The sequence below is a fragment of the Carcharodon carcharias genome, chromosome 10, assembly GCF_017639515.1.
Source record: "Carcharodon carcharias isolate sCarCar2 chromosome 10, sCarCar2.pri, whole genome shotgun sequence".
In the NCBI taxonomy this organism is placed as follows: Eukaryota; Metazoa; Chordata; class Chondrichthyes; order Lamniformes; family Lamnidae; genus Carcharodon; species Carcharodon carcharias.
Window position 1 is genome coordinate 81,602,621 of NC_054476.1, and position 26,789 is coordinate 81,629,409.

The window sequence follows — 26,789 nt, forward strand, 5'->3', positions numbered from 1 at the left end:
TCCCAGGCTTTTTTGGTCAGATGCTGGGACTTTCTCCAGCTATCCCTGGGTACGCGAGTGTCCCACCTGACAGTGACCTCCTCCATGAGGACCGCGAGGCACTCATCTAAGAAATGGGGTGGTCGAGTGCCCACCTGACCTGCCTTCCGGCCTGACATCTCTAGCTGCTGGTGAGGCCATTGTTCCAGTCCCCTGGACTGACTATAAAGATTCTCCCTTGGCAGCCTTCAGGGAGCTGCCTTTGCCGGTTATAAAGCGCTGCTGGATCGCCATTGGACCCAGCGCCTGACAGGTTCCCGCCCCCGCCTTCCCGGCCATTGGGAAGACACGTTTCACGCTGGGCGGACCTTAATTGGCCGTCCAGCATGAAATCATGCAACGTGACCATGACCGAGAGCGGATTCCACATCCACTTCCGCTCCCGCCGACTTGGCACACATGCCAAGCATGAAATTTAGTCCCTGGCTTCACTTAATATTTACCCATACATGTTTAAGTACAACTTAAGATTGCTGCTTCTCAAATTTCAAATCAATACCCCCTCAACTATTGTGGATCCAACATCTGACACCAATCTGTAAGGTGTTGGTTTGGGACGCACAGATACCTAAGATAACCAGTCAAGTATTCATAAGTAATTTTAAGGTAGCTTGTCAAGTTTATTAAGAAGCAACATTTCATATATGATGCATTAGCTAAATAGACAGGAAATATACATGACCCATGACAGTGGTTCACTGATCTCAGAGGATGAACTCAGAGTGTGTTAATCATAGCTTCTGATGGCAGCATTCTGCTCTGCAGCCAAAGTGTTCGGGAACTCTTCCCTCAGTCTTTTTCCATCATCCCTGGTCCGCCTTCCATCTGGAGAAGGCGGCCTGACGAGGAGTGTCCCCTGACTCCAGACACTCATTAATATACTTTATTTCTAGAGGCTGGGGTTTGCACCAATCTAACTAATGAGTACAGAGCAGGTACCCAAGATGTCAGGATGGTCACCTCCTGCCTGTCCACCACTTTAGCTTGAGGTCACTTTTTACTTTACCTCATGCTGAGGGTCATTTGCTAACCCTTACCAGTCACTCGTATAGATGAAAGGGTGCACAAGGCATCAGAAGACTCCCTGCTATCAGTTCTGAAATGTGTGCATCTTTGTTTTGCCTCAGTCTCTGGCTGCTAAGAATGTTTATTCTGAAGAGAGGCAGAAAGGTTTACAATACAATGCCTGCTAACTCTCTTATAGTCTTAAAGACACCATTTTTTACATTACTGTATAAGAACACTGGGCCAGTTAGCGTGACATCTGTTGTGGGGAAGTTATTAGAATTGATCATTAGGGAGGTTATAGCAGGGAACTTAGAAGAGCTCAAGGCAATAGGGAAGAGTCAGCATGGTTTTGTGAAAGAAAAATCATGTTTAACCAATCTATTGGAGTTTTTTGAAGGAGTAACATGCGCAATGGATAAAGGGAGCCTGTAGATGTACTGTACTTGGATTTCCAGAAGGCATTTGATAAGATGCCAAATCAAAGATTATTACAGAAAATAAAAGTGCATGGTGTAGTGGCTAACATATTAGCATGGATAGAAGATTGGCTGGCTGGCAGAAAGCAGAGAGTATGCATAAATGGGTCTTTCTCTGATTGGCAGAATGTGACGAATGGAGTCCCACAGGGGTCTGTACTGGGCATCAACTTATTACAATTTATATAAATGACTTAGATGAGGGGAGTGAAGACATGGTAGCTAAATTTGCAGATGACACAAGGATAGGTAGGAAAGTATGTTGTGAAAATGACATGAGGAGGTTGCAGATGGATATAGATAGGTTAAGTGAGTGGGCAAAGCTCTGGCAAATGGAGCTTAATGTGGGATAATATGAAGTTGTTCACTTTGGCAGGAAGAACAAAAAAGCAGAGTATTACTTAAATGGAGAACAGCTGTATAATTCTGAGGTGCAGAGGGATCTAGGTGTTCTAGTACACGAGTCACAAAAAGTTAGTGTGCAGGTGCAGCAAGTAATTAAGAAGGCTAATGGAATGCTATCCTTTATTTTGAGAGGGATTGAACATAAAAGTAAGGATGTTATGCTTCAGTTATACAGGGCATCAGAGAGAACGCACTTCAAATACTGCGTGTAGTTTTGGTCTCCTTATTTAAGGAAGGATTGAAGGATGGAAGGAAGAAATGCATTGGAGGTGGTTCAAAGGAGGTTTACTAGATTGACACCTGGAATGAACGGGTTGTCTTATAAGGAAAGGTTGGACAGATTGGGCTTGTTTCCACTGAAGTTTAGAAGAGTGTGGGATGATTTGATTGAAGTATACAAGATCCTGAATGGTCTTGACAAGTTGGATATCGAAAGGATGTTTCCTCTTGTGGGTGAGTCCAGAACTAGGGTGTACAGTTTTAAAATTAGTGGTCACCCTTTTAAGATAAAGATGACGAGAAATTTTTTCTCCCAGAGGGTTGTGTGATTTTGGAATTCTCTGCCTCAGAAGGTGGTGGAGGTGGGGCCATTGAATACTTATAAGGCAGATGATTCTTGTTAGGAAAGGGAATCAAAGGTTATCAGAGTTAGATGGGAAAGTGGAAATCAAAACACAAGGAGATCAGCCATGATTTTATTGAATGGTGGAGCAGGCTCGAGGGGCCTAATGGCCTACTCCTGTTCCTATTTCTTATGTCTAACACTGGTGTTTGAAAGCGGCAGCAACATGACTTCTATTAAGGGACCTGTACTCGCAGTATCTTGGCCTACAACAATGCATCATTGGTGTGTCTATAATGAGCAGTTTCCCTGAAGCATCTGTGAGCATGAATATAGCTTTGGCTGGTGTTCCTTCTAAATGTGACCAAGTGCCTGCTTTCTTTCTCACCCAGAACCACCAGCATGCCCAAACAAGTGGAAGTGCGGATGGATGAGTGCAACCTGGCTCCCAAGAAACTTAACAGCAATCTTCCATTGTGGAAGCGGCTGGGAAAGAGTCTGAGGAAGAACCTACTGCTGACCCTCACAGTGTTTGGTGAGTGTAACTCAGATCGCTCACCACCCTCCCAGCCACCTGGCAGAGATTTGGGGGCAGGGGTGGGTGTGCAGCACGGATAGCATTTTAAAGAATAATGGTCAGACTTTCCTACTTGCAACTAATGAAGTAATACTGTAATGTTTAACATGCATAATTACAACAAGGTAAAATGTAATCAGTAAAACACATGGATATTTTCCAACTGGTGAAAATCAACCCAGATCCATATGGAAATTATTTGTCCTGCAGGTTTACAACTTTTAGTGCTGTGCAAAATTTACCATCGGTTACCTTTAGTTTATGAACAACCAGTTACTGTTAGCTTTAAAATGACCAGTTAACATTGCTTCATGAACTACCAAGTTTTTATATCCCAATTTGTTAACCTCCTGTTTTAATCTCACATGTTTCTTCTCTCTAGTGTATGTTACTGTTGCCCTCTCTGTCCTTTCGCTCTGTTTTTCTGTCCCGATATATGGCATTTTCCATCTTTCTTTCTCCTAGTCTCTGTAAATCTCCATCTTTCTGATTTTCCTTTGTTACTTTTTCTTAGTATTTATTGTACCTCTTCTTTCTCAGCTTAATTAAGAAAGTAGTGATAATTGTTACATGTCTAACACCTCCAGGACCCTTGAACTCCACATTCCTTCTGTACAAAACACTCATTCTGCTGAACCCTGTCCTGAATAAAACACGCCTCCACTTCCATTCCCCTGCCTGTCTAGCAGTTGCAACCCTTTGGTCTTCAACATGGATTCTTATTACAGAAGGTAGTGAGTTTTTAAATTCTTCCAAGAGAATGGTCTCTCTGAGAACTTCATAGGTAGTTTCAACTCCTAATGCTTGTATCCACATGTCAAAATCACTTTGCTTAATCCTTTCAAATTAAATGTAAATTTTCCCAGGCTGTTTTCTTAAATCTCGAAACTTTTGTCTGTATGCTTCAGGGACCAACTCATGAGGACTCAAAATGGCCTTTTTTACCACATCATAATCCCTAGAAACCTCCTCTGACAGCAAAGCATAAATTTCCTGTGCTCTACCTGTCAATTTGCTCTGCATAGGCAATGTCCAATTTTCCTTTGGCAAGTTCACCTGTTTAGCTATCTTCTCAAATTAAATAAAAAATGCATCAATATCCCTTTCATCAAATTATGGAAAAGCTTATACAAATTTAAACATCTCCCCGCTGGATTCTGATCTGGAAATAAGTCCAGCCTCACCTATTCTTCTCTTTTTTAACTGCCACCATTCTAAGCTGGAATTCTCTGTCTTTCTCTTTTTCTCTTTCTGTTCTTTCCTGTTTAAGTTTATGTTTCTCCATTTCTAACCTCACCACTTCCAACTCCCTTTGGAATGTTCTCTCTCTTTCCTTTTCTTTTTCTTTCTGCCCTTTCTGCCTGTTCCCTTTGGAATGCCCTTTCTCTTTCTTTTTCTTCTGCCTCTAATTCCAATTTGTTTATTTGTAAGTGAATTTGAGCCCATTCCAATGAACCACCACTTGGAGAACTTGATTTCTTGGGTATTCCTTCCAATTTCAAATGCTGTGCCATCTCTTCAATTATCTTTGCCTTCCTAGCTTTGGCAGGCAATCCTACTCTTAATTTACTTGTCAATTTGATTTACCTGGCTTTTAGGATCCTTTGTAAAATTGTCAGGGACATCCCTTCCATTTGCAGGAAAGCTTTAGCAGTTTCCAGTGCCATCTTATTTTTGACAGTACAAACCTGGTGTCTCCTTTTAGCTTTTATTACTTAATAAATCTACACCCAAATCGTCATTGTATTTTGTTCCAAAATATCCCAGACCCGAGCCCCCAAACTTTGTCACGACTCACGGGGGATAGTGCGCTGTAAATCAAGCCCCACTGTTCCCCAAGCTGCGACAAATGTGAAAAGCTTGATCAAACTACCAGATTGTCCCAATTCTACCTAACTGTTTAATTTAGGTTAACAGAATATGAGCACCCGGTTTGTAAACTTAATAAGTAACTAACTGTTTATTGATCAAACTGTCAGTAACCAGCAGCAAAAGAAGGAAGTATGAACTGCTAATTTCTAACACTATAAATTAAACTCTAACCGCTTCTTAAATCCCTGTACACACATACAAGACACATCAGACACACAAAAACATGGATTTTAAGGGTGCGATAAAACAGTTCAATAGCATCAATTGCAGACTACAGGATTCAATGGGTTGATTTTGATCTATGCCTTACAAATTCCTTTCAGTTCTTGTTGATGACATGAGGTCTTCTAGCACTTTCAGTATTTAGTCTCTAAGGTGATTTTCTCCTTTGCCTCTTGACAGGGGTTTTCGGAGAGAGAGCAGGATATAGAGACATGAGAAGAAAAGCCAGCTAGCTATTATTGTGGAATTACTGGAATCTTCCACACACAGGAGAAAGAGGGTTTAGGTGTTGTTTCTTTCAGACTATGAGTTACTCTGCCCTGCTGTCACATAAAACCTGGTCACGCGGTCAGGAACCAATTAAAATGCTGTTGTCAGGCAGGTCCCTTGGTCCAGGACTCCTTTCTGGCACCATCCTGTTTTTCATGGCACATTCTTTTCCAGGACTGCAACATTGTATATATCTCTCATCCTGTTTCAATGGACATGTCTTTCAACCTGTGGCCATTGTAATTCTAATCCACAGTCCAACAGAAAATAAAAAGATATGCTCTTTACAATAGCCCAACAGAAATAAAAAGATATGTTCCTTACACCTGTATAAAACGTTTTTCTGCTCCCATTACCTGATCCCTGTCCTGTATAAAACACTCCTCTAATCTCAGACTTATGAGCTCTGTCCTGCATAATACACTCCTCCATTCTCAGACTCCTGATCACTGTCCCGTAAACAACACTCCCGCATTCTTATTCCACTCATCTCTGTCCTATATAAAACACTCTTCTACTCTCATACCCCTGATGCCTGTCCTGTATAAAATACTCCTACACACGCATACAGCTGAACTCTGTCTTATATAAAACCTCCTCCACTGTCATATCCCTGATCTCTGTCCTGGATTAAACACTCCTCCACTCTCATACCCCTGAACCCTGTCCTGTATAAAACACTCCTCCACTCTCACTCTCCTGATCTCAAGCCTGTGAAAAACTCTCCTCGATACTCATAACCCTGATCTCAATTGTATAGAAACACTGCTCCACTCTCAGACTCCTGATCACTGTCCTGTATAAAACACTCCTCCACTCTCAGACGCCTGATCACTGTCTGCATAAAACACTCCTCCACTCCCATACACCCGATCTCAGACCTGTATAAAACACTTCTCTCCTCTCATTCCCCTGTGCTCTGTCCTCTATAAAACACTCCTACTCACTTATATACCTGACCCCTGCCCTCCACTTATATTCCCCTCATCGCTGTCCTGTACAAAACTCTCCTCCATTCTCATTGCCTTAATCCCTGTCCTGCATAAAATGTCCTCCACTCTCATTCCCCAAACTTTTAATTTCATCTCAGCTTCTCTCCCCTCTGAGCTACTTTTCAGGATCCCTTCCCCCTGCCAATTTAGTTTAAATCCGCTCCTAGAGCATTAGCAAACCTACCCGTGAGGGTGTTGGTCCCATTCTTGATCAGATGTAACTTGGTCCAACTTGTACAGGTCCCACCTCCCACAGAAATGGTCCCAATGCCCCAGGAATCTAAAGCCGACCCTCCTGCACCATCTCTCCAGCCACACGTTCATCTGTTATATTCTTCTGTTCCTATACTCCTACTGTGTGGGACTGGGAGTAATCTGGACATTAGTACCTTTGAAGTCCTGCTTTTCAATTTCCTACCTAATTCCCTAAAGTCTGATTGCAGGGCCTCATTTCTCTTTCTTCCTATGTCATTGGTTTCAAAATGGACTGCGACCTCTGGCTGTTCACTCTCCCCCTTCAGAATGCCCTGCAGCCGTTCCATGACATTCTTGACCCTGGCACCCAGGAGGCAACATAACATCCTGGAGTCACGTCCATGGCCACAGAACCACCTGTCTACTCCCTTCACTAATGAATCCCCTACCGTTATTTCCCTTCCATACTTCCTCCCATCCTAAGCAGCTGGACAACCCACAATGCCATGGCCTTGGCTCTGGTTGGCCTCCACAGAGGAACCGTCACTCTCACCATTTTCCAAGGCCGAAAAACCTTTTGCGAGCAAGATGCACTCGGAAGATTCCCTCACTACCTGCCTGGTCCCCTTCTTCTACTCTGCAGTAACTCATTCCCTCTCTGCTTGCACTTCCTTAGGCTGTGAGATGACCACATCCTGAAATGTGCTATCCACAAACCTCTCAGCTTTGTAAATGCACTGTAATACCCACCAGCTGCTGCGCAAGCTCCAAAACCTGGAGCTTGAGTTGCTCCAGTTGGAGGCACCTCCTGCACACATGGTCATCCAGACCACCAGTGAGGGTCTAGATTTCCCACATAGTGTAGGATGTGCAAATCATGGGACTCAACTCCCCAGACATATCTTAACTATATAGAATATGGATTCTTGTTTTCATTTTACCCTTATTCCTACTTGAGTCTTGCTGTTTTAACCTCTGTGTCCCGAAGCCTCGCTGTTTTAACTGCTCTCTCCCAAAGTCTCGCTATTTTAACCACTCTCTCCCAAAGTCTCGCTGTTTTAACCACTCTCTCCCGAAATCTCACTGTTTCAACCTCTCTGTCCTGAAGTCTTGCTGTTTTAACCACTCTCTCCCGAAATCTTGCTGTTTTAACCACTCGCTCCCGAAATCTCGCTGTTTTAACTTCTCTGTCCTGAAGTCTTGCTGTTTTAACTGCTCTGTCCCGAAATCACGCTGTTTTAACCTCTCTCTCCCAAAATCTTGCTGTTTTAGCCTCTCTGTCCTGAAGTCTTGCTGTTTTAACCTCTCACTCCCGAAATCTTACTGATCTAACTGCTCTCTCCTGAAATCTCGCTGTTTTAACCTTTCTGTCCCGAAATCTCGCTGAATAAAACACTCCTCCATTCTCATACCCCTGATCCCTGTCCTGTATAAAACCCTCTACTCTCATTTCTGTGATTTGTGTCCTGTACAAAACACTCCTCTACTCTTATTTCCCTGGTCTCTATCATGTAGAAAACATTCCTCCGCTGTCAGACTCCTGGGCTGTAATTTTCCACCCCTTCCCACCCCCATGGCAGGTTCCACCATGGTGGGGCCTTCAAGCCATTGAAACCTCTGTTATAAACAGAGATTTTTTGGTGGGACCAAAAGATCCTGCCAGCCTGAGGGGCTGTGAAATTCCAGCCCTGGTCTCTGCCCTTTATAAAACACTCCTCCACTCTGATACCTGATCTCAGTCCTATATAGAACACTCTTTCATCTCAGCCCTGATCGTGGTCATATGTACAACATTCGTCCTTCACCACCATACTCCGCCATGTTCCATATCAAATACTTGTACAAACCCCAGGCACTGAACAGCTGATTACTGTACATTTAAATACTGAGTTAGGGAGTTAGGTTGAGAAGATATGTTGCTGCACTGAGGTTCATGTTGCTTGGCTTTGCAATCTTTCCAGGTTGGAGGCACCCTGCACCCACAGGATTCCTATGTTCTGAATGAACTCTCTTGGCTGCGGTGAAATTCTCTCTGACAGCTGTGGATAGCACTGATTACACTGGTGGGAGGCAGCAGTTCATTGATCTCATTTCTCTCAACAACTTTCAGCCTCAACACCATCGGCAGCATGGTAGCTTTTCTACCTAATGAATAGTCAAGTAGCCTCGAGTGGATCTGGATACGCTGACACTATGACTGCTATCCCTCAGGGAAATCATCCTACAGTCATTCAGGGCTCTACTTCTAGTCTACCTCATTAATCCATTTTAGCTGTTTGAAATGTTAATACAGCTTTCATTAATATTCAACATAGCAATCCAAAAATAACCTGCTCTGTCAGAACGCTAAGGGCTAGGAGTTTGACTCCTTAGAGTACTGGAGTCAGTGTTAGGGAAGCTGGAAAGCCCCCAAAATGTGCAGTAGTGCTTCTGGCCACTTCCAGAGAAGACTGCATGGTGCTCCACACTGGGAAAGTTGCTGTGGGTGCACAAGATATGCCGCAATTGGCTAGATCATTGCATCAGTTGGTTGTTCTGGCTGATTTGACACATGTTTTGGAACCCTGGACTGCTCAGCCCTACTGAATATGTGCATGTCATCCATACACAATGCAACATGTATTCAGCTGCAAAAGCCATCTTCCAGTAATGTGCCAGTCATGCAACTTGCAGGTCAAGTCATTTAAAATAACTTTTGCTGAAGTTTGTAGAGTATTTTTGGAGATGTTGTAGTGAGTTGCTGAATCTGACAAGGAGTGTTGCTGTATTCTCACAGGGAAGATAGAGAATTTGGTGACCTGACCACTCCACATGGGGGTTGTTGTTGCAGAACCCAACATCTGCAGCACAACAGGAATATAGAGCAGAGACTGAAGAGGGGGAGGGAGGAGGAAGAAGAGGAGGAAGCAGGGAGGAGGCATCCACAATACCTTTGCTCTTGATGGGCTGCCCATGACTATTCACCTTAGGTCATCCTCCCTTCACTACCATTAACCCCTCCTTCCCATTCATCTGAAACATTGCATCACATTGTTACCTTGCCAAAATCTTTAAATAAAAGCTGCCAACAAAAGCTTTGCTACAACAACAACTGAAATTATAAAAGCAAAAACAAACCATTCACTCTTGAGCATTGCCTTAATACTTTGTGGGTGCCTCTGCCTGCTATCCTAGCTGCAGTAGCTGCTGGAAAGCTGCTCATTTTCAGTGGGGAAGACTGCAGATGGCCTTGCAGGATGTCCTTGTGCAGCAAGGGCACTGGCAGGGTGGCAGTGGCGGGAACATGAGCGCCTTCATCCTAAGAGAGGGCGACGGGGTCATGCTCCACATAGCCACCGCCAGTCCCCCCAGGGCTATGTCTCAGCAATCCTCATAATCTGCTGGAGCACAGATTGCTGGACTGCTGTGAGAGCCTGCATGCCCCTTTGAGCACTGAAATCCACGGCCATGAAGGCAGAAATCTGAACTGCATGGTGGCAAGCAAAGATCTCATGACTCCTCATTTGATTTTACACCACAGTATGGAGGTGCTCAGTGGCTTTTGCCAGTACTGAAGTAGAAACTGAGGCATTGGTCACCAGTTGGCCATCATTTCCACACTGGAAAGGGTTGACTCCAGGCTGGGCATGATGCCCTGGGCCAAGTTAGACCTGGACTCCACCATGCTTCATGATAGTGACAGGAGCTTGTCTGGCAGGTCTGACAATACCCCAAGGATCTCGGTGTTTATCCTCACTAGCACTCTCTGCTATTTCCCATCAGAGTCCTCATCTGAGTTCCCTGCTGCAGAACTCAACTGTGACCTCAGCCTCTGGTGAGTTGGGCACAAGCCATCCTTCGCCCCCCACCCCCCCACCCCCACTTGCCCTGGGTGTATCCCACTCATGCCCTGTGACTTACCATTTGAGGATCCCAGCCCTTTGCCAGATCTAAAGTTCATGCAGTGCCAGTATCTGAGCTGGTGGCTGCATGTGTCAGATCATTGAGTATCTGAAAGAGTAAAATCAGAAGAGGAGGGTTGGGATGAGGGAGAATCGGGAGTTGTGTGGTATAAACCAAGAGCTTCACAATCACACCATCTGCAGCTTGCACATTATGCCAGGGAATAGTATGAGGGTAAGGTTGGAGTTGAGAAAGAGCATAAGGCAGTGACACATTGTCATCTCGAACATTCTCAGTGACGTTGGATGCTACTGGCCCTGTCACAGCCATCCCCATGATACACAGCACCATCTCCTCTATTGGGCTTAGGGGATGCTGGCATGCCTGTCACCTGTCAATTTCACTTTGCTCCTTACTATTCTGGGCAATCTTGCCCTGCAACAGAGAAGACAGGATATCAGTGATTAGATTGCAGAGTGTTTGGGTAGTATGCCTGCCATAGCTGATGAGCTGGAGGTATGTGGAGGCAGAAGGAGGTGTGAGGCTGGCAGTATTGGAAGGTTTTCAGGTTGAGGTGGAGTATGTGATGATTAGTGCTGGTGAGTGCTACTGGGTATGCTGGCTGCTGTGTGCAGTAATGGGGATATGGTGCATGAACAGCATGAGAGGCTGATGGGGCAGTGGGTTGGATGTATGATGGTGCATTCACTGACCTTGACAACCTGTGTGAGGTCATGACACATCATCCCGCACTGCACTCAGTTCCTCAGGACATGACTCCAGGCATTGACCTCACTGGTCACTTCACAGAATCACAGAATCACAGAATTTTAACAGCACACAAGGAAACCATTTCCCATCATGTCTGCACCAGCTCTCCAAATGAACATTATGACCTAGTGCCATTGCCCTGCCTTTTCCCCATACTCCTGCACATTGTTTCTATTTGAATAATCATCTAATACCTTCTTGAATGCCTCATTTGAACCTGCCTCCACCACACCTCCAGGCAGTGCATTCCAGACCCGAACACTCGTTGTGTGAAAAACTTGCTTGTGTTCAGAAGGTGATCTGGAGGGCATCTGGCACCCCCATCTCTGTGCCCCCTCCATCTCCCTTCCACCTCGAAAGCATGATCTCCCTCCTCCTGTTGACCTCTATCACTAAGGCCTCTAGCACCTCATTGATGGATCTAGGACCCCTCTGGTGCTCTACTTCTGCAGCTTTTACTTGCAGCCTGTTTTACTACAGGCTGCAGCTTCTTTCCAAATAGAGCATCTCCCCTTTAAGAGGAGCATAGTGGCTGCACCAAATGCTATAAACGTGCGTTGCTAGGCCTCTTGCTACACGCTCAGGCAGCCAGCAACATTAGACCCACTCTACCCAGCACTGCAATCATTTAGAAGATGTAGTTTGCATCCTGCCTGCCTCAACAGAAACAGGCATGGGCAAGTCATGAATCCCAACACCTGCACCTTAAAACAGGGCTTAGTGAATTTTTAGTTTTAATTCGAAACACATCAATCATCGCATTCCACAACCACACTACCCACATCTCCCTCACCCTGTTCAGCAACCGCTGTGTATAAGAAAGCATACGCCAAAGTTTAGGAACAGGAGGCAGTGAATAAAAGGATTGAGAAAGCCAAGTCAGATTATGCCTGAGTCATTAACTTTTATTAGAAAGTACAACTTATTATGCTTTTGGTTATTAATTATAATTTTTTTATAATGGGTTTTAGACTCATAATATTATCCACTGAAATCATTACTCTATTAGTTTTGAAAATATCCTTTTAGGTATTCAGTCTCTTGTGGTTTTGCAGGCTACATTTGGAGTGAGGGTTATGGGGAAAATCTGGCTTGAAATGGCTCCATTTCCATTACTCATAGTTTCTTTATTATTTTGCTCATATTGTGCTCAGACACTTTCATTTTGTACTCCATATTTTCAGCTCTCCGAGCCTGAAATTGAAAGAACTGATGCTGTCCTCTCCATTTAAAGCAGATTGCCTGTCAATCAATGGAGGGGATCAGCTGCTCAGATTTTTTTTTACCTTTCAAAAACAGGGGCTGTTTTTCCATAGTCAGAGTAGTCTGTACATTTAAATTTCAGTGCAAAACATGACGAGGTTGGTCTACCAACACATTTTTCTACATTTTTGAATGCATTATGGGTCTTTCTCCAATGGAGAAAGCACTGTAATGCATGATAACAGTTCCATAATGGTGGTCAATGTAATGGTCAACTTATATTTGCAGGACCGAGCTCTATGAACACATCTACATTACAATACAGCATCTAATAATAATATTTAAAGATTTGGAACCATTACACACTTACCTTTTAGAATGTTCCCAACTCCTGAACAGGCCTCACCCGCTGGTCATAAACCCTCCAAGGAGGTGCATTCTTTTAGGGCTTCCAAAACTTGGACCAGCACAAGGAAATAATGTGCAGTAGGAAATACAATTTTTGTGTAGCGCTTACAATGGGGACCCTGATCTCAGAAGAGATGCATGTGTGTTTTGTACCCAAGGCTTTCGCAAGTCCTGAAAAGGCCACATAAATAATGGCACTGGGTCAAGAAGGCAGAGGAAAATTGTTTTTCCAGCAAAATAAAACTAAATTCAGCATTTTATTACCCGATTCACATCTCCATTGGAATACAAAAATGAAGCGCAACAACATTTAAAAATGAGAGAGATAAGTGGTTCAAGGGAAAGGGATTGAAAGGATATAAAAATTGATTACTATTACTGCTCATATGGAGAATAAACACCAACATGGATTGGTTGGGTTTCTCCCTGAATTACAAGCTCACCAAAGGGCCCTCATCACATGGCACATGGAGATTTGTGCCTGTTGATACACAAAGAAATGCAGTAGTAAGTTTAGGAACTTGGCTATCACTTAAATTTTTATGACAGGTGTTGTAGTTTCTATGTAATTCAGTACATTGTTTATCTAATTATAATTGGTACACTGGGTTACATTTAAAATCCATGTCTTGAACTCACTCAATTTCTTTATCCTGCCTCTGTCTCTGGAAACATTCCCTGCATCTACTGGTCTCTGATGCACCAGTGCTGCCTTAGTCCCAGTAATCTTGGCCTACTCTTTGGAACTCCCTACCTAAAGCCTTGAAACCTACCTTCCTAACCAAATTTTTGCCACCCTTCCTAATCTCTCACTTCACAGAGTTGCTGTCAATTCAAGGTTTTCTTTGCATTGGTGAATTGCCTTGCCAGGTCCTTACATGAAGAGGATCTATGTAAATATGAGTTGTGGTTATTGTCCTGTAATCTCCATTTCTTCTATTTACAGGAGTGATACTTGGAGCATTGTGTGGAGGATTGCTCCGATATGCATCTCCCATCCATCCCAATATTGTCATGATCATATCGTTTCCAGGTGATATCCTCATGAGGATGTTGAAGATGCTGATTCTCCCTTTGATCATCTCCAGTTTAATCACAGGTGAGAGACAGCCATCACACATAAGGAACAGCAAAAGATGACTAAAAGATTAACAAGGACGGAAAAATTATAGTATGAGAGAAAGCTAACCAGAAATATAAAAATTAAGAGTTTTTATAAATATTTTAAAAAGAGTTAACAAAGTGAGCATTGGTCCTGTAGAAACTGAGTCTGGAGAATAGATAATGGAAAACAAGGAGATGGCAGATGAATTGAACAGATATTTTGCACCAGTTTTCACTATAGATAATACAAGTAACATCCCAGAAGCAGCTATAAACCAGGAAATAGAAATGGGGAAGGAAGTCAGGAAAATTACAATCACCAGAGGAGTGGTAATGAGTTAATTGTTGGAGCTGCAGCCTGACAAGAGCCCGGGTCCTGATAGACTTCATCCTGAGGTCTTAAAAGATGTTTCTAGTGAGATAGTTGATGCATTGGTTTTAATTTCCCAAAAGTCCCTAGATTCGGGGAGGTCCCATGAGATAGCAAATGTAACTCCATTATTCAAAAAGGGTAAGCAATCGGGAAACTACATCTGTCATAGAGAAAACGTTAGATGCTATTATTAAAGAAGTTATAGCAGGGCACTCGGATAAGTTCAAAGTAATCAGGCTGAGTCAACTTGGTCTTGTGAAAAGGAAATTGTGTTTAACCAACTTATTGGAGTTCTTTGAGGAAGTCACATGTGCTGTGGATAAAGAGGAACCAGTGGGTGTACTGTAATTAGATTTCCAGAAGGCATTTGATAAAGTGTCATGTCAAGGGTTATTGCAGAAAATAAAAGCTCATGGTATAGGGGGTAAAATATTTGCATGGATAGAGGTTCGGCTAGCTAACAGAAAGTAGAGAGTAAACATAAATGGGTCTTTTTCAGGTTGGCAAGATGTAATGAGTGGTGTGCCACAAGGATCAGTGCTGGGGCCTCAACTTTTAAAATTTATATAAATGACTTGGATGAGGGAATTTGCTGATGACACAAAGATAGGTAGGAAAGTAAGTTGTGAAGAGGACATAAGGAGGTTACAAACAGATATAGATAGGTTAAGTGAGTGGGCAAAGATCTGGCGGATGGATTTTAAGGCAAGAAAATGTAGAACTGTCCATTTTGGCAGGAAGAATAAAAGAAAAGCATATTATCTAAATGATGAGAGATTGCAGAGCTCTGAGATACAGAGGATTCTGGGTGTCCTAGTGCATGAACCACAAATGGCTAGTATGCAGGTACAGCAAGTAATTAGGAAAGCTAATAGAATGTTATCATTTATTACGAGGGGAATTGAATACAAAAGTAGAGAGGTTATGTTTCAGTTGTACAGGGCTTTGGTGAGACCACATTTGGACTACTGTGTACAGTATTGGTCACCTGATTTAAGGATGGATGTAAATGCATTGGAAACAGTTCAAAGAAGGTTTATCAGACTAATACCTGGAATGGGTGGGTTGTCTTTATGAAAAGACTAGGCTTGTATCTGCTGGAGTTTAGAAGAGTAAAAGGTGACTTGATTGAAACATATAATATCCTGAGGGGTCTTGACGAGGTGGATGTGGAGACGATGCTTCCTCTTCTGGGAGAATCTAGAACTAGGGGTCACTGTTTAAAAATAAGAGGTCACTCATTTAAGACAGAGATGAGGAGTAATTTTTTCTCTCAGAGGGTTGTGAGTCTTTGGAACTCTCAGCCTCAAAAGCCGGTGGAAGCAGAGTCTTTGAATATTTTTAAGGCAGAGGTGGATAGATTCTTGTAAGTAAATAGGTGATAGGTTATCGGTGGTAGGTGGGATGCAGATTTCAGGTTACTACCAGATCAGCCATGATCTTATTAAATGGCGGAGCAGGCTTGAGGGGCAGATTGGCCTACTCTCGCTCCTTGTTCATACATTCGTCTGTTCTGGTATCTGTACAAGTGTATGTCCCTGGAAAATGTCTGCCACACACCTCCCATCACCAACTGGAAAAGATCACCCACGGGGTTTGGGTGAAAAATAGCAAGAGTCACTTTCACAAATGCAATTCTTTGACAGGACAAGTTGAAAAGTTAAAATAAACGTACAGGATCGTGGGCTTTGGAAGTAGAGGCATAAAATACAAAAAGAAGGAAGCTATGCTAGAAATCACTGTTTAGGCATCAGCAGGAGTATTGTGTTCAATTCGGGGCATTACACTTCAGGAAGGATGTCAAGGTCTGGATTGGGTACAGGAGAAAATGGTTGGCAGGGATGAGAGATTCCGATTACTTGAAGTAACTTCAAAAGCTGGGATTGCTTTCTTTAGAACAGAGAAGGTTGAAGGGAGATTTAAAGGGGTTCAAAATGAGGTTGAGTTTGGATAGTGTAAATGAGGAGAAACTGTTTCCAGTGGAAAACTGGTCAGTAATCAGAGGACATGGGTTGGTTGAGTACAGACAGTACTTTGCCTGTTGTGACAGCTGAAGGGACGTGCTGTTTGATACAATTTACCAGCCATTGAGACATACAGCCTGCATACTGGAATCACACCGGCAGTAAAATTCATATACCACATTACTCATTTATGTGATAGGCAGAACATCTTTTTGGCTTGATGGCAGCATCCAACCAGCCCATGCTTGCAAAACTCAAAACATGGTGTCCAACATTAGATGTGATTCCCATGATTGGACAGCACTTGCTAGTCAGTCTTGATTGTGCTAAGAATTAGACTGACAACCAACTTAAGATTATCAGTTGCACTCGCAGTGCGACTCACTCACGTGTGCTAGAAGCTACATAGAGTCACACACAGGGTCCTGTCCTTTGCAGAAAGAAGAAGCATGTCCATGCATTGTGCCTTTTTCAACTAAACAAAAGCTTTGGGGACAGCCATCCCCTGGTGTTATAGAGTTGAGCTTCAGAAAACTTTTCTTAGTGGAAACATTTAACTTTATTTACAAGACAGCAGCAGCAACTACACATGTGCATCAAACTCCATGGCTAAAGAACTCTCCTGTAGAGGTTCCCCGCGCTGCTAACAGATTGGTTTACACAGATCATATGATGTTACAGCACAAGATTATTCTTAAAGCTACAGTCCTACATTTTCCCAAACTATAATTACTACATTCCTCCCCCTTTAACTTTTCTGCACTTTTTGTATTTACAAGGAGATTTATCTCAAGACATTACAATATTTACACAGTTCATGAAATTACAAGTTCAGTCTTTCAGGTGGTTTCCTGATCCGTGTGGAATGTCGCAGCTCCACAACTTCAGATTCTTCTGTAGGAAACGCATTCTCTGGAACTGCATTAATATCAGGTACCTCATTAGGCACAAGCTGATCAGTATCTTCCACTCTGACAAGGACATTGGGCATGTCTGTTCTTGGTTGAGAAACTTCAACAGGAACCACTGGTTCAGAAATGGTTACAAGTGGAACATCATTTTGTGGAACATCTCTTTTTCTGAAGTGATCGACATGATTACGGACCTCCACTTCCTTTTGGTACAACAATGGTCCGATCACAGAACTTAGTTCACCAGGTAACCACTTCAGTCCTGTACTGAAATTCTTTACATATGCAGTTTCTCCAACAGTAAATTGTCTCTCATGACTATGTAAATCATGAGTTGCATTTTGGTTCTCTTGACTTTTCTCCACCTTCCCCTCCAAATTTGGAAGTATTAGGCTTAGTCTTGTTTGAAGGCGGTGCCTCATCAGTAATTCTGCAGGTGTTGCTCCTTTTGTAGTGTTGGCGGCTTGTTCTGTAGTGAAATACAAAGCAAGCAAGTTTGGCCTCCAATGAATCACTTGTTAACTTTTTAATTCCGGCCTTAAAAGTTTGTTCTGCCTTTTCTGCCAGTCCGTTTGATGATGGATGGTACGGTGCAGTCTTTATTTGGTTGATACAGTTGAGGCCGATGAATCATTGGATCTCAGTGCTCGTAAATGCAGTGCCATTATCTGAAATGACTACCTCTGGCAGTCCATGGGTGGCAAAGCTCTAGCGTAGTTTTTCTATAGTAGTACCGGATATTGGTGACTTTACCTCATAAAAGTGCAACCACTTGGAATGATCATGAGTGGAAGCATAGTTCCAAGGAAAGGACCTACATGATCAATGTGCAATCGCACCCAGAGTCTACCAGGTCACTCCCATGGGTGTGATGGGGCTGTGACTGGCAACTTTTGTAGCTGTTGACATTGCACACAGTTTACCACAATGATTTACCACATTTTCAATATCACAGTCCATCCCTGGCTACCAAAGATAACTCCGCACTATCGTAACACTTGGTCTCTCACTCAAGAAGGACTGGATCACAATTTGTCCAGTTTCTTATCTGCCTGGCACAGACTGGTGAGGAATGTAGAAAATTCATCACTAACACGAACTCCTGTAGGATTGGGACATGTTGATTGTTCTCTTGCAAAGGAGGATGGCATAGGGCATTGGCATTTGCTATATGAATCCCTGGTTTATATACAAAGATGTATTCGTATGCTGCCAAAATTAGGGCCCATCTTTGAATTCTTGCAGAAGTTATGGGAGGCATGGCTTTTTCCTCACTAAACAGACCCAGAAGTGGTTTGTGGTCTGATACTATCGTGAAATGCCACCCGTGCATGGATTGGTGGAATTTATTTACTCCAGAAATAATCAGCATGCCTTCCTTGTTGAATATCCTTTTTCACCTGTGGTGAGTGTCCTGGACACATAACATATTAGCCTCTCTGTACCATCGTCCATCTTGTGACCACTTTGACTATAATCAACAATGGTTTCATGGTCATCATTAGGCTTTTAATTCCAGATTTTTATTGAATTTAAATTCCACCATCTGCTGTGGCAGGTTTCAAACCTGGGTCCCCAGAGCATTACCCTGGGTTTACTGGATTAGTAGTCTAGTGAAAATACCACTACACCATCACCTCCCCTTAAAGGGAACTAAAGAACTGAACCTCTTTTATGACACCCAACCTCTCTAGCTGGTTCAACTCAGCATCAACCTTCTCTCTCAGGGTGTATGGCACCGGTCTTGTTTTCAAGAAGCGAGAAGTTGCTTCTGGGTCCACATAAATCTTGGCCTGTATGCCTTGGATTTTTCCCAGTTCATCCTTGAAGATGGTGTCATTCTTTTAGCTGCTCTGGTAGTCCACCTGCTCTAAACTGGAAGATTTCGGACCAGTTTAATTTATTCTCCTTCAACCAAACACGCCCTAGAAGGCTTGGCCCTTCACCTTCGCTGGTAGCTGTGCCGATTGGTGTCTATGATAAACAGGTACTCTAGGGATACCTTTCACTTGGATTTTTTCACCTGTGTACGTTTTCAACTTAGCAGATGTTTGTACCAATTTAATTGTTGATCAGCTTTATTTAAATATCTGAAAGTGTATTCTCCTATTACAGTGGGAGAAGCACCCGTGTCTACTTCCATTTTTAATGGTTTACCATTCACTTGCACTGTAACAAATATTGGCTCTGTCTTCCCAACTTTCATGTTGAATAATGAATAAATGTCAGAATTGGTTGTTTCTGGCTCTTCCACACTATATATTTCATTGGATTTTGTTGTTTGGAGGCCTGTTTAAATCTCCCTTTGCACTGACTCATTATGTGTCCACTTCTGACACAAAAATAATGTTCTACTTTCTTAAATTGCCAATCGCTAGGAGACTGATTGTTTCCAATAAAAATTATTTTATGATTTAGCTGCTAAGCTGTTTCCTCTCATTTTTCGGTTTCCCACTTTGCAGTGAAGTTCTGTCTTTTTGCACCACTTTTGGCTGACTGCTCCAGCCCGACAAGGTGAATGGCCCCATTTTGTGCCCCTTGAATTGCTTGTGAATCCCTTACAGCGGTTCCATCACCAGTGCTATTTCTAACGCTTTCTTAAAATCAAGATTCACTTCAGTCAGCAATCATGGCTGAATAGTGTCTTCCTGCACGCCACAGACCAAACGATCCCCAAACAAGTGTATCAGGATTTCACTGAAATCACAATATTCTGTTAATGTTTTAATTTCACCACATAGGTAGTGACTTGTCTCCCCTGGGGCTCTATTCCACGAATTGAACCTGAGCCTCTGCATTTGTCACTGAGGGATTGGGTTGAAAATGTCCCTTAACGAGCTCTACTAATTCGCTGAAAGTCATTGAATCTGGGCACTGGGGACTGTCAAGCTTTGAATTAAACTCTAGGGCAGAATCTTCTGGCTGGCGTGCTGTGGGCGCGCTATGCAGCGGGACACGTGCCCGTCATTAGTTAAAGGCCTCGTTAAGGCTCTTAACTTGCCAATCGTCGACGATTTTGACGGGCCCGTGCGAACTTCGGCTCAGCGCAAGGGCCCAACGGGCAGGCGGGTAGGTGATTTTTTTTATAGTGGCGGGATAAGGTTTGATAGCGGTTTTAAAAACGTTTAATAAAGTTTTTGTTTATTTCATTAGCATGTCCCATCTCGTGTGACATTTTCACATGAGGCGGACATGTGAATGAATTTTTTATTGTTCTATTTTTTATATTTGCCAGCCTTTCAGCGATTTCCCTAAGGCAGCACTTTGCCTCAGGGAGATGGGTGCTCTCTCATGCGCATGCGCGAAAGAGCGCACTCTGACAGTTGGGAAATCCATTCCCCCCCTCACCGCACAGGAAGTGCATAGCGCTTCCCGTCGGGCAGTGGGGCCCATTTCAGCAGCAGCGATCTGCTGCCCGCCCACCACCGAGCCAGTGGGGCCCATCCGCCCTAGGTCTTGCTCCCACAAGTACTCAGGAGAATTGCTATCCACATTTCATTCCCCTTGATTTTGTTTGCTTGAAAGAAGAATGCAAAACGTTCTATATATTGAGGCTTATCACCTGCAGCTGGCTCAAAAGGATCAATTCTACCAAACTGTGGCATTTCGGATGAGGAGATCTTCTTTTATTTTTAACAAACTTAAATACTCACAATCGCTGGGTGAGTTACAGCACTGAATCTGATTTATTCTCATTGCCAGTTTGTTATGGAGGTGATCTTCAGACAATGTTTCTTAGTGGAGACATTGAACTTTATTTACAAAACAGCAGCAGCAACTACTACATGTGTGCATCAAACTCTATGACTAAAGAAGAGCGCACAGAAAGGTCTCACAAAGAACAATGTGATAACCATCATATAATCTCTTTTTGTGATGTTGGTTGAAAGACAAATATGGGTTAGGACACTGGGGAGATTGTTCCGTTGAATCTTTTATGCCCACCTGAGGGGCGTTGGTTTAACATCTCATGCAAATGATGGCAGCTCCGAAAGTACAAAACTCCCATACTACTGCACTGTAGCACCAGTCTAGATTTTAAGCTGAAGCCTCTGGAGAGAGCACAACCATTGAGCCACATCCCATGCCTTAACTTCTGTTAGGAATTTGAATTAATTTTATCACAATAAAGTAGGAGGTAGTAGAGAAATTAGATCAGATAAAAATAGATAAAAAGGAAAAGATATTTGAAAGGTTGGCAATGCTCAAAATAGAACAATCACCTATTCTGGATGGGATGTATTTTATTGCAAAAGCAAAATATTGCAGATGCTGGAAATCTGAAATAAAAACAGGGAATGCTGGAAATACTCAGTAGCAACTGTAGAGAGAGGAACAGGGTTAAGATTTCAGGTTGATGGCCTTTAACAGATCTGAAAATAGTTAGAGATGTAATAGTTTTTAAGCAAGTACAGAGGCAGGGAAAGGGAAAGGGGGATGTGGGCTTCGCTGGCTGGGCCAGCACTTATTGCCCATCCCTAGTTGAGTAAAGTGCCTAGTTGAAAGCTGAGGTGCTGTTCCTTGGACTTGAGATTCATTGGAACACTGCAGGAGACAGAGCAATGAAAGGTCAAAGTGGGAGCAGGGTGGAGAATGAAATAACAGGCGACTGGAAGCTCGGGCACATGTTTGCTGTCTGAACAGAGGAGTTCTGCAAAGCGGCCACCCAATCTGTGTTTGGTCTCCCTAAAAAAAAGCAGATTGCATTTTGAGCAGCAAATTCATTATATTAAATTGAAAGAAGTAAATGTAAGTCACTGTTTCACTTGTAAGGAGTGTTTGGGGCTTTGGAAGGTAGGAAGAGAGAAAATGAAGGCAGGCAAGGAGGTGCAACACCTACCCTTTTATCTCACAGACTAGGTGTCAACTTCAGAAAACATCTCCATTTAGTCTGCAATTATGACTCCGATCTTCTGGTTACCTGTCATTTAAATTCTCAACTCTGCTCTCACTCTGACCTCTCTGTCCCCAGTCTCCTACACTGTTCCAATGAAGCTGAACATAAACTTGGGGAACAGCACTTCATTGTTCTATTAGATACTTAGGCCATAGCCTTCTGGACTCAACATTAAGTTCAACAATTTCTGATCATAACCACTGCCCCCATTTTCTTTTTGGATGCCACTTGTTGGTAATGTTTTTGCTTTTCCCATTTAAACCTCCTCTAGACACATCTTTTGTTTCTATCCTTGTCCCATTACCATCCCCTTTTGCCTTGCACCATCATTCCTTTTATCATTTAATCTCTCCACCCCATCACAGGCCTTCCCTTTGGTCCTTTCCCACTCCCTCCTTTCCCTGCCTCTGTACTCACTTAAAACCTGCAACATTGACAACTTTTTCCTGTTCTGATGAAAGATCATCACCCTGAAAATTTAACTCTGTTTCTCTCTCCACTGATGTTGCTGGACTTGCTGAGCATTTCCAGCATTTTCTGTTTTTATTTGGAATGCAACTTAGGTTTTTGAAGCAAGTAAGGATTGGGGTAGCAGAGGCTCTGACCACAATTTTCCAAAGGCCCTTCGATATGGGAGCAGTGACAAAGGACTGGAAAACTACAAATGTTATACTCATGTTCAAAAATGAGGGGGTTCTGCAGACCAATCAGCCTAAAGCTGGTGGTGGGGAAATTCAAAAATGTAGCAAACAGTATGGAAGATAGTAACAAATTTCAGGAGGATTTAGAAGGACTGGTGAAACAGGCAGGTTGATGAAATTTTACTTGGAGTAGTGTGAAGTGATACATTTTGATAGGAAGACTGAGGAGAGGCAAACCAAACTAAATTATAACATTTTAAAGAAGAGAGACCTGGGAGTGTACATGTGGAAATATTTGAAGATGGAGGAGGCTGGAAGTCTGTTTAAAAAATCAAATTGGATCCTTGGGTTCATCAATAAAGCCATTTAGTAAAAAACAAGGAAGTTATGCTAAATCTTCAAAGATCACTGGTTTGGCCCATCTGGAATATTGTGATAATTCTAGGCATCACACTTTAGGAAGAATGTCAATGCCTTATAGAGGATGCAATGAATGGTACCAAGGGTGCGGGACCCCAGTTATGTGGGGCTCCAGAAGCTAGAGTTGTTCTCTTTAGGGCAGAGAAGATTAACTGGAAATATAATCGAGGCATTAAACATCATGAAGAGTTTTGGTACAGTAAATAAGGAGAAACTCTTTTGCAAGGGCCTTCGGATCAGTAACCATAGAACACAGATTTAGAGTGACTGTCAGAAGTTCTCTGGGAGGCTTTTCTATTCTTTGTAAGTATGGTTTGGCTGATGACCCCAGATACTGGAAATTGATATTTGGGAATTATGTCCAATATAAATAAATGTTTCTGTAGCTTTAAACTGCTGTATCAAAGATATGTTTTTTGACTTTGGCAAGGCCTGTCTGGACTCGATGCTAAGTCCAGTGGACGCCTGGGAACCAGAGCCATGGTGTACTACATGTCTACCACCATCATTGCTGCAGTGCTCGGTGTGATCCTGGTGCTCGCCATTCACCCTGGAAACCCGGCACTGAAGAAGCAGCTGGGAGAAGGGAAGAAGAATGATGAGGTGTCAAGTCTGGATGCCTTTCTGGATCTCATCCGAAATCTCTTTCCTGAAAACTTGGTGCAAGCTTGTTTTCAGCAGGTAATGGAATGGGTGGTTTATTTGAATCAGAACACAGCTAGCTTCACAGATACACCTACATGTGATAGGCTGGTATGGGTGGGGTGTGGGGCGGGGGGGGCTTCATGGTGAGGAGCAGTTCAGTGCTCTCTTGAGATGGGGACCAGGGCAATGGGGAGTGGAAAGGTGAAGACAGGGGGCATCTGGTGAAGGAAGGGGCAAGTAGGTAATATCAGGGCGAGGAGAGGAGAAGCTGGGGGATGGGGAGCAGGAAGCCAGTTGATTTTATTTTTGATGCTGACGTGCTGGGGTGATGTAGGTTTTATAAGGATCCTCTAGGCACGTCTCCCTCCCCACTCTCCAACAGCTCACATTGGCAATTGCAAAGCGCCAGGCATGGATCAGACAGCAGGACTTCCACAACTGTGTACCCCAGAATCTGCACTTCCAGCTAAACTGAGGAAAGCAATACAGCATGCTGGGAAATGATTTATTCCCAAAAATATAATCACCTGGAGCTGGCCTGGAAGGAAGAAATGATGTGCCTCCCCATGCCTCCCCACCTGTAATCTAAAACAGTTGGTATTCTAAATCTATTAGAAGCAGTTGGCTGTCTAATACTGGATAATAAAAATAAATGAATTAATACAAACAGCACCAGCAGAATGATACCAGAAATAACATCATGAGGCTAAGTTGCATAAACTTGGTTTGTGTTCCCTTGAGTGGAGAAGATTGAGGGGTGATCTGATCGAGGTGTTAAAAAGGATGAAGGGATTTGATAGGGTAGATACAGAGGAGCTATTTCCTCTGGTGGAAAGTCCATAACAAGGAAGCATTAGAACTGAGAGGGAAATGAGAAAGCACTTGTCACACAAAGGGGAACAGGAATCTAGAAACCTCTCCCCAAAAAGTTTATGCTTCCTGAGTCAAATGGAGCTTTCAAGACTAAGATTGATAGATTTTTGTTGGATAGTAGTATCAAGGGATATGGAGCTAAGGAGGCTAAATGGAGTTGAGATACAAATCAGCCATTATCTGATTGAATATCAGAACAAGCTCGAGGGGCCTGGATGGCCTACTCCTGTTCCAATGATCTGAAGAAGGACATATCACATCAGTCCATAGAGCAGTGGAACCTTGACACTTAAAATGGCTGTCTGAGGAATGACAGGTGCTAGCCAGACATTGATATAATAACTGGTGGCACAGTAACAATGTTCTGTCGCTTAATAAATACAGTAGGATTTGCTGAACAGAGTCCTGGCCCTTAAACATTGGTCTAAATATCTCCGTGTCTCTAAATTCACCACTTCCAGAAGTTTTATGATCTGGAATACAATCATTTACTTCACTCACCTAATTATTCTTCTCTCCTCCAATAGATACAAACGGTTACCAAGAGAGTAGAGAATCCTCCTGAGGATAAAAGCATTTCGAACCTCACTGGGCTCATGCTGGAAGAGGTGAATGAAACACTGGCAGAGTCAGAGGGACCCAGTTTCACTGTGACAAAAACCTTGCAGTTCAAGGATGGGATGAATGTGTTGGGTAAGGTCATCTCAACATTCATCCTTCTGTATGTTATGGAGCAGAAGACATTTTAGCTGAGGAAAAATATATTTGTCTTATCCAGCAGCTCTCTATATAGTCTAGGCTTCCCTGTGCTTTTCTCCCTCAGTATTGTTCAAGCTTTGCCCTGCAAACACTGATTCAAGTATCTCATAGTGACGGAGTGAGTCACACCAGTGTACTTACACCCTCTTTTCAGTCTCACTCACTCACAGATATTTGAGGGTAGAGGAACTTCCATTAGAGATATTAATACACATATGTATGCCTGAGGGTGACTGAGAGATAAATGGAAGTACCATCCACATGGATTGAGTCACACTGACACACATAAGTGTACCTTCCTGAGTGGGAGAGGGAAAATGCAAGATATACATAAATATCTTGGTGTATAGGAAGGCCTGAGAGACATTGATTTACTCAACTGCAGTATAAATGAATGTGGTCCTCCCTTTTTGCTGCCAGTTTGCACCTTCCTGTCTGGAATATATAAGATATTGTGGCTTCATTCTCCTATTGCTTCTGTCTGACCCTGATTACTGGAATATTATACAATAGCATAAGAACGTAAGAAATAGGAACAGGAGTAGACCATTCAGACCCTCGAGCCTGCTCCACCATTCAATAAGATCAGGGCTGATCTTCTTGTGTTTCGATTTCCACATTCTCATCTAACCCCGATAACCTTTGAGATTCCCTGCCTAACAAGAATTTATCTGCCTCTGCCTTAAAAAATATTCAATAACCCCGCCTCTGCCACCTTCCAAAGTCGCACAACCCTCTGAGATAAAATATTTCTCCTCATCTCTGTCCTAAAAGGGTGACCCCTAATTTTAAAACAGTGCCCCCTAGTTTTGGACTCACCCACAGGAGGCAACATTCTTTCTACACTCACCTTGTCAAGGCCATTCAGGATCTTGCATGCTTCAATTAAATCACCCCTCACTCTTCTAAACTTCAGTGGAAACAAGCCCAGCATGCCCAACCTTTCCTCATAACACAACCAACTCATTCCAGGTATCAATCTAATAAACCTCCTTTGAACCGCCTCCAATGCATTTACATCCTTCCTTAAATAAGGAGACCAAAACTGCACACAGTATTCAAGGTGTGGTCTCACCAATGCCCTGTATAACTGAAGCATAACATCCTTACTTTTATGTTCAATCCCTCTCGTAATAAAGGATAGCATTCCATTAGCCTTCTTAATTACTTGCTGTACCTGCACACTAACTTTTTATGACTCATGTACTAGAACACCTAGTTCCCTCTGCACCTCAGAATTATGCAGCTGTTCTCCATTTAAATAATGCTCTGCTTTTTTGTTCTTCCTGCCAAAGTGAACAACTTCACTTTTTCCCACAT

The 26,789-nt window shown here is 43.0% G+C and overlaps 1 protein-coding gene across 1 annotated transcript in view; it reads left to right on the forward strand.

Annotated features, from left to right (window-relative positions):
• The first annotated feature begins 2,892 nt into the window (after window positions 1-2,892).
• The window catches only part of slc1a2b (solute carrier family 1 member 2b), a 302,826-nt gene continuing 278,929 nt past the window's right edge, over window positions 2,893-26,789 (forward strand). Inside the window, exons 1-4 of the mRNA XM_041197559.1 lie at window positions 2,893-3,025; window positions 13,829-13,981; window positions 23,623-23,873; window positions 25,238-25,403. Of these exons, the coding sequence (XP_041053493.1) occupies window positions 2,893-3,025; window positions 13,829-13,981; window positions 23,623-23,873; window positions 25,238-25,403 (703 nt within the window). The remainder of the gene's footprint in view (window positions 3,026-13,828; window positions 13,982-23,622; window positions 23,874-25,237; window positions 25,404-26,789) is intronic.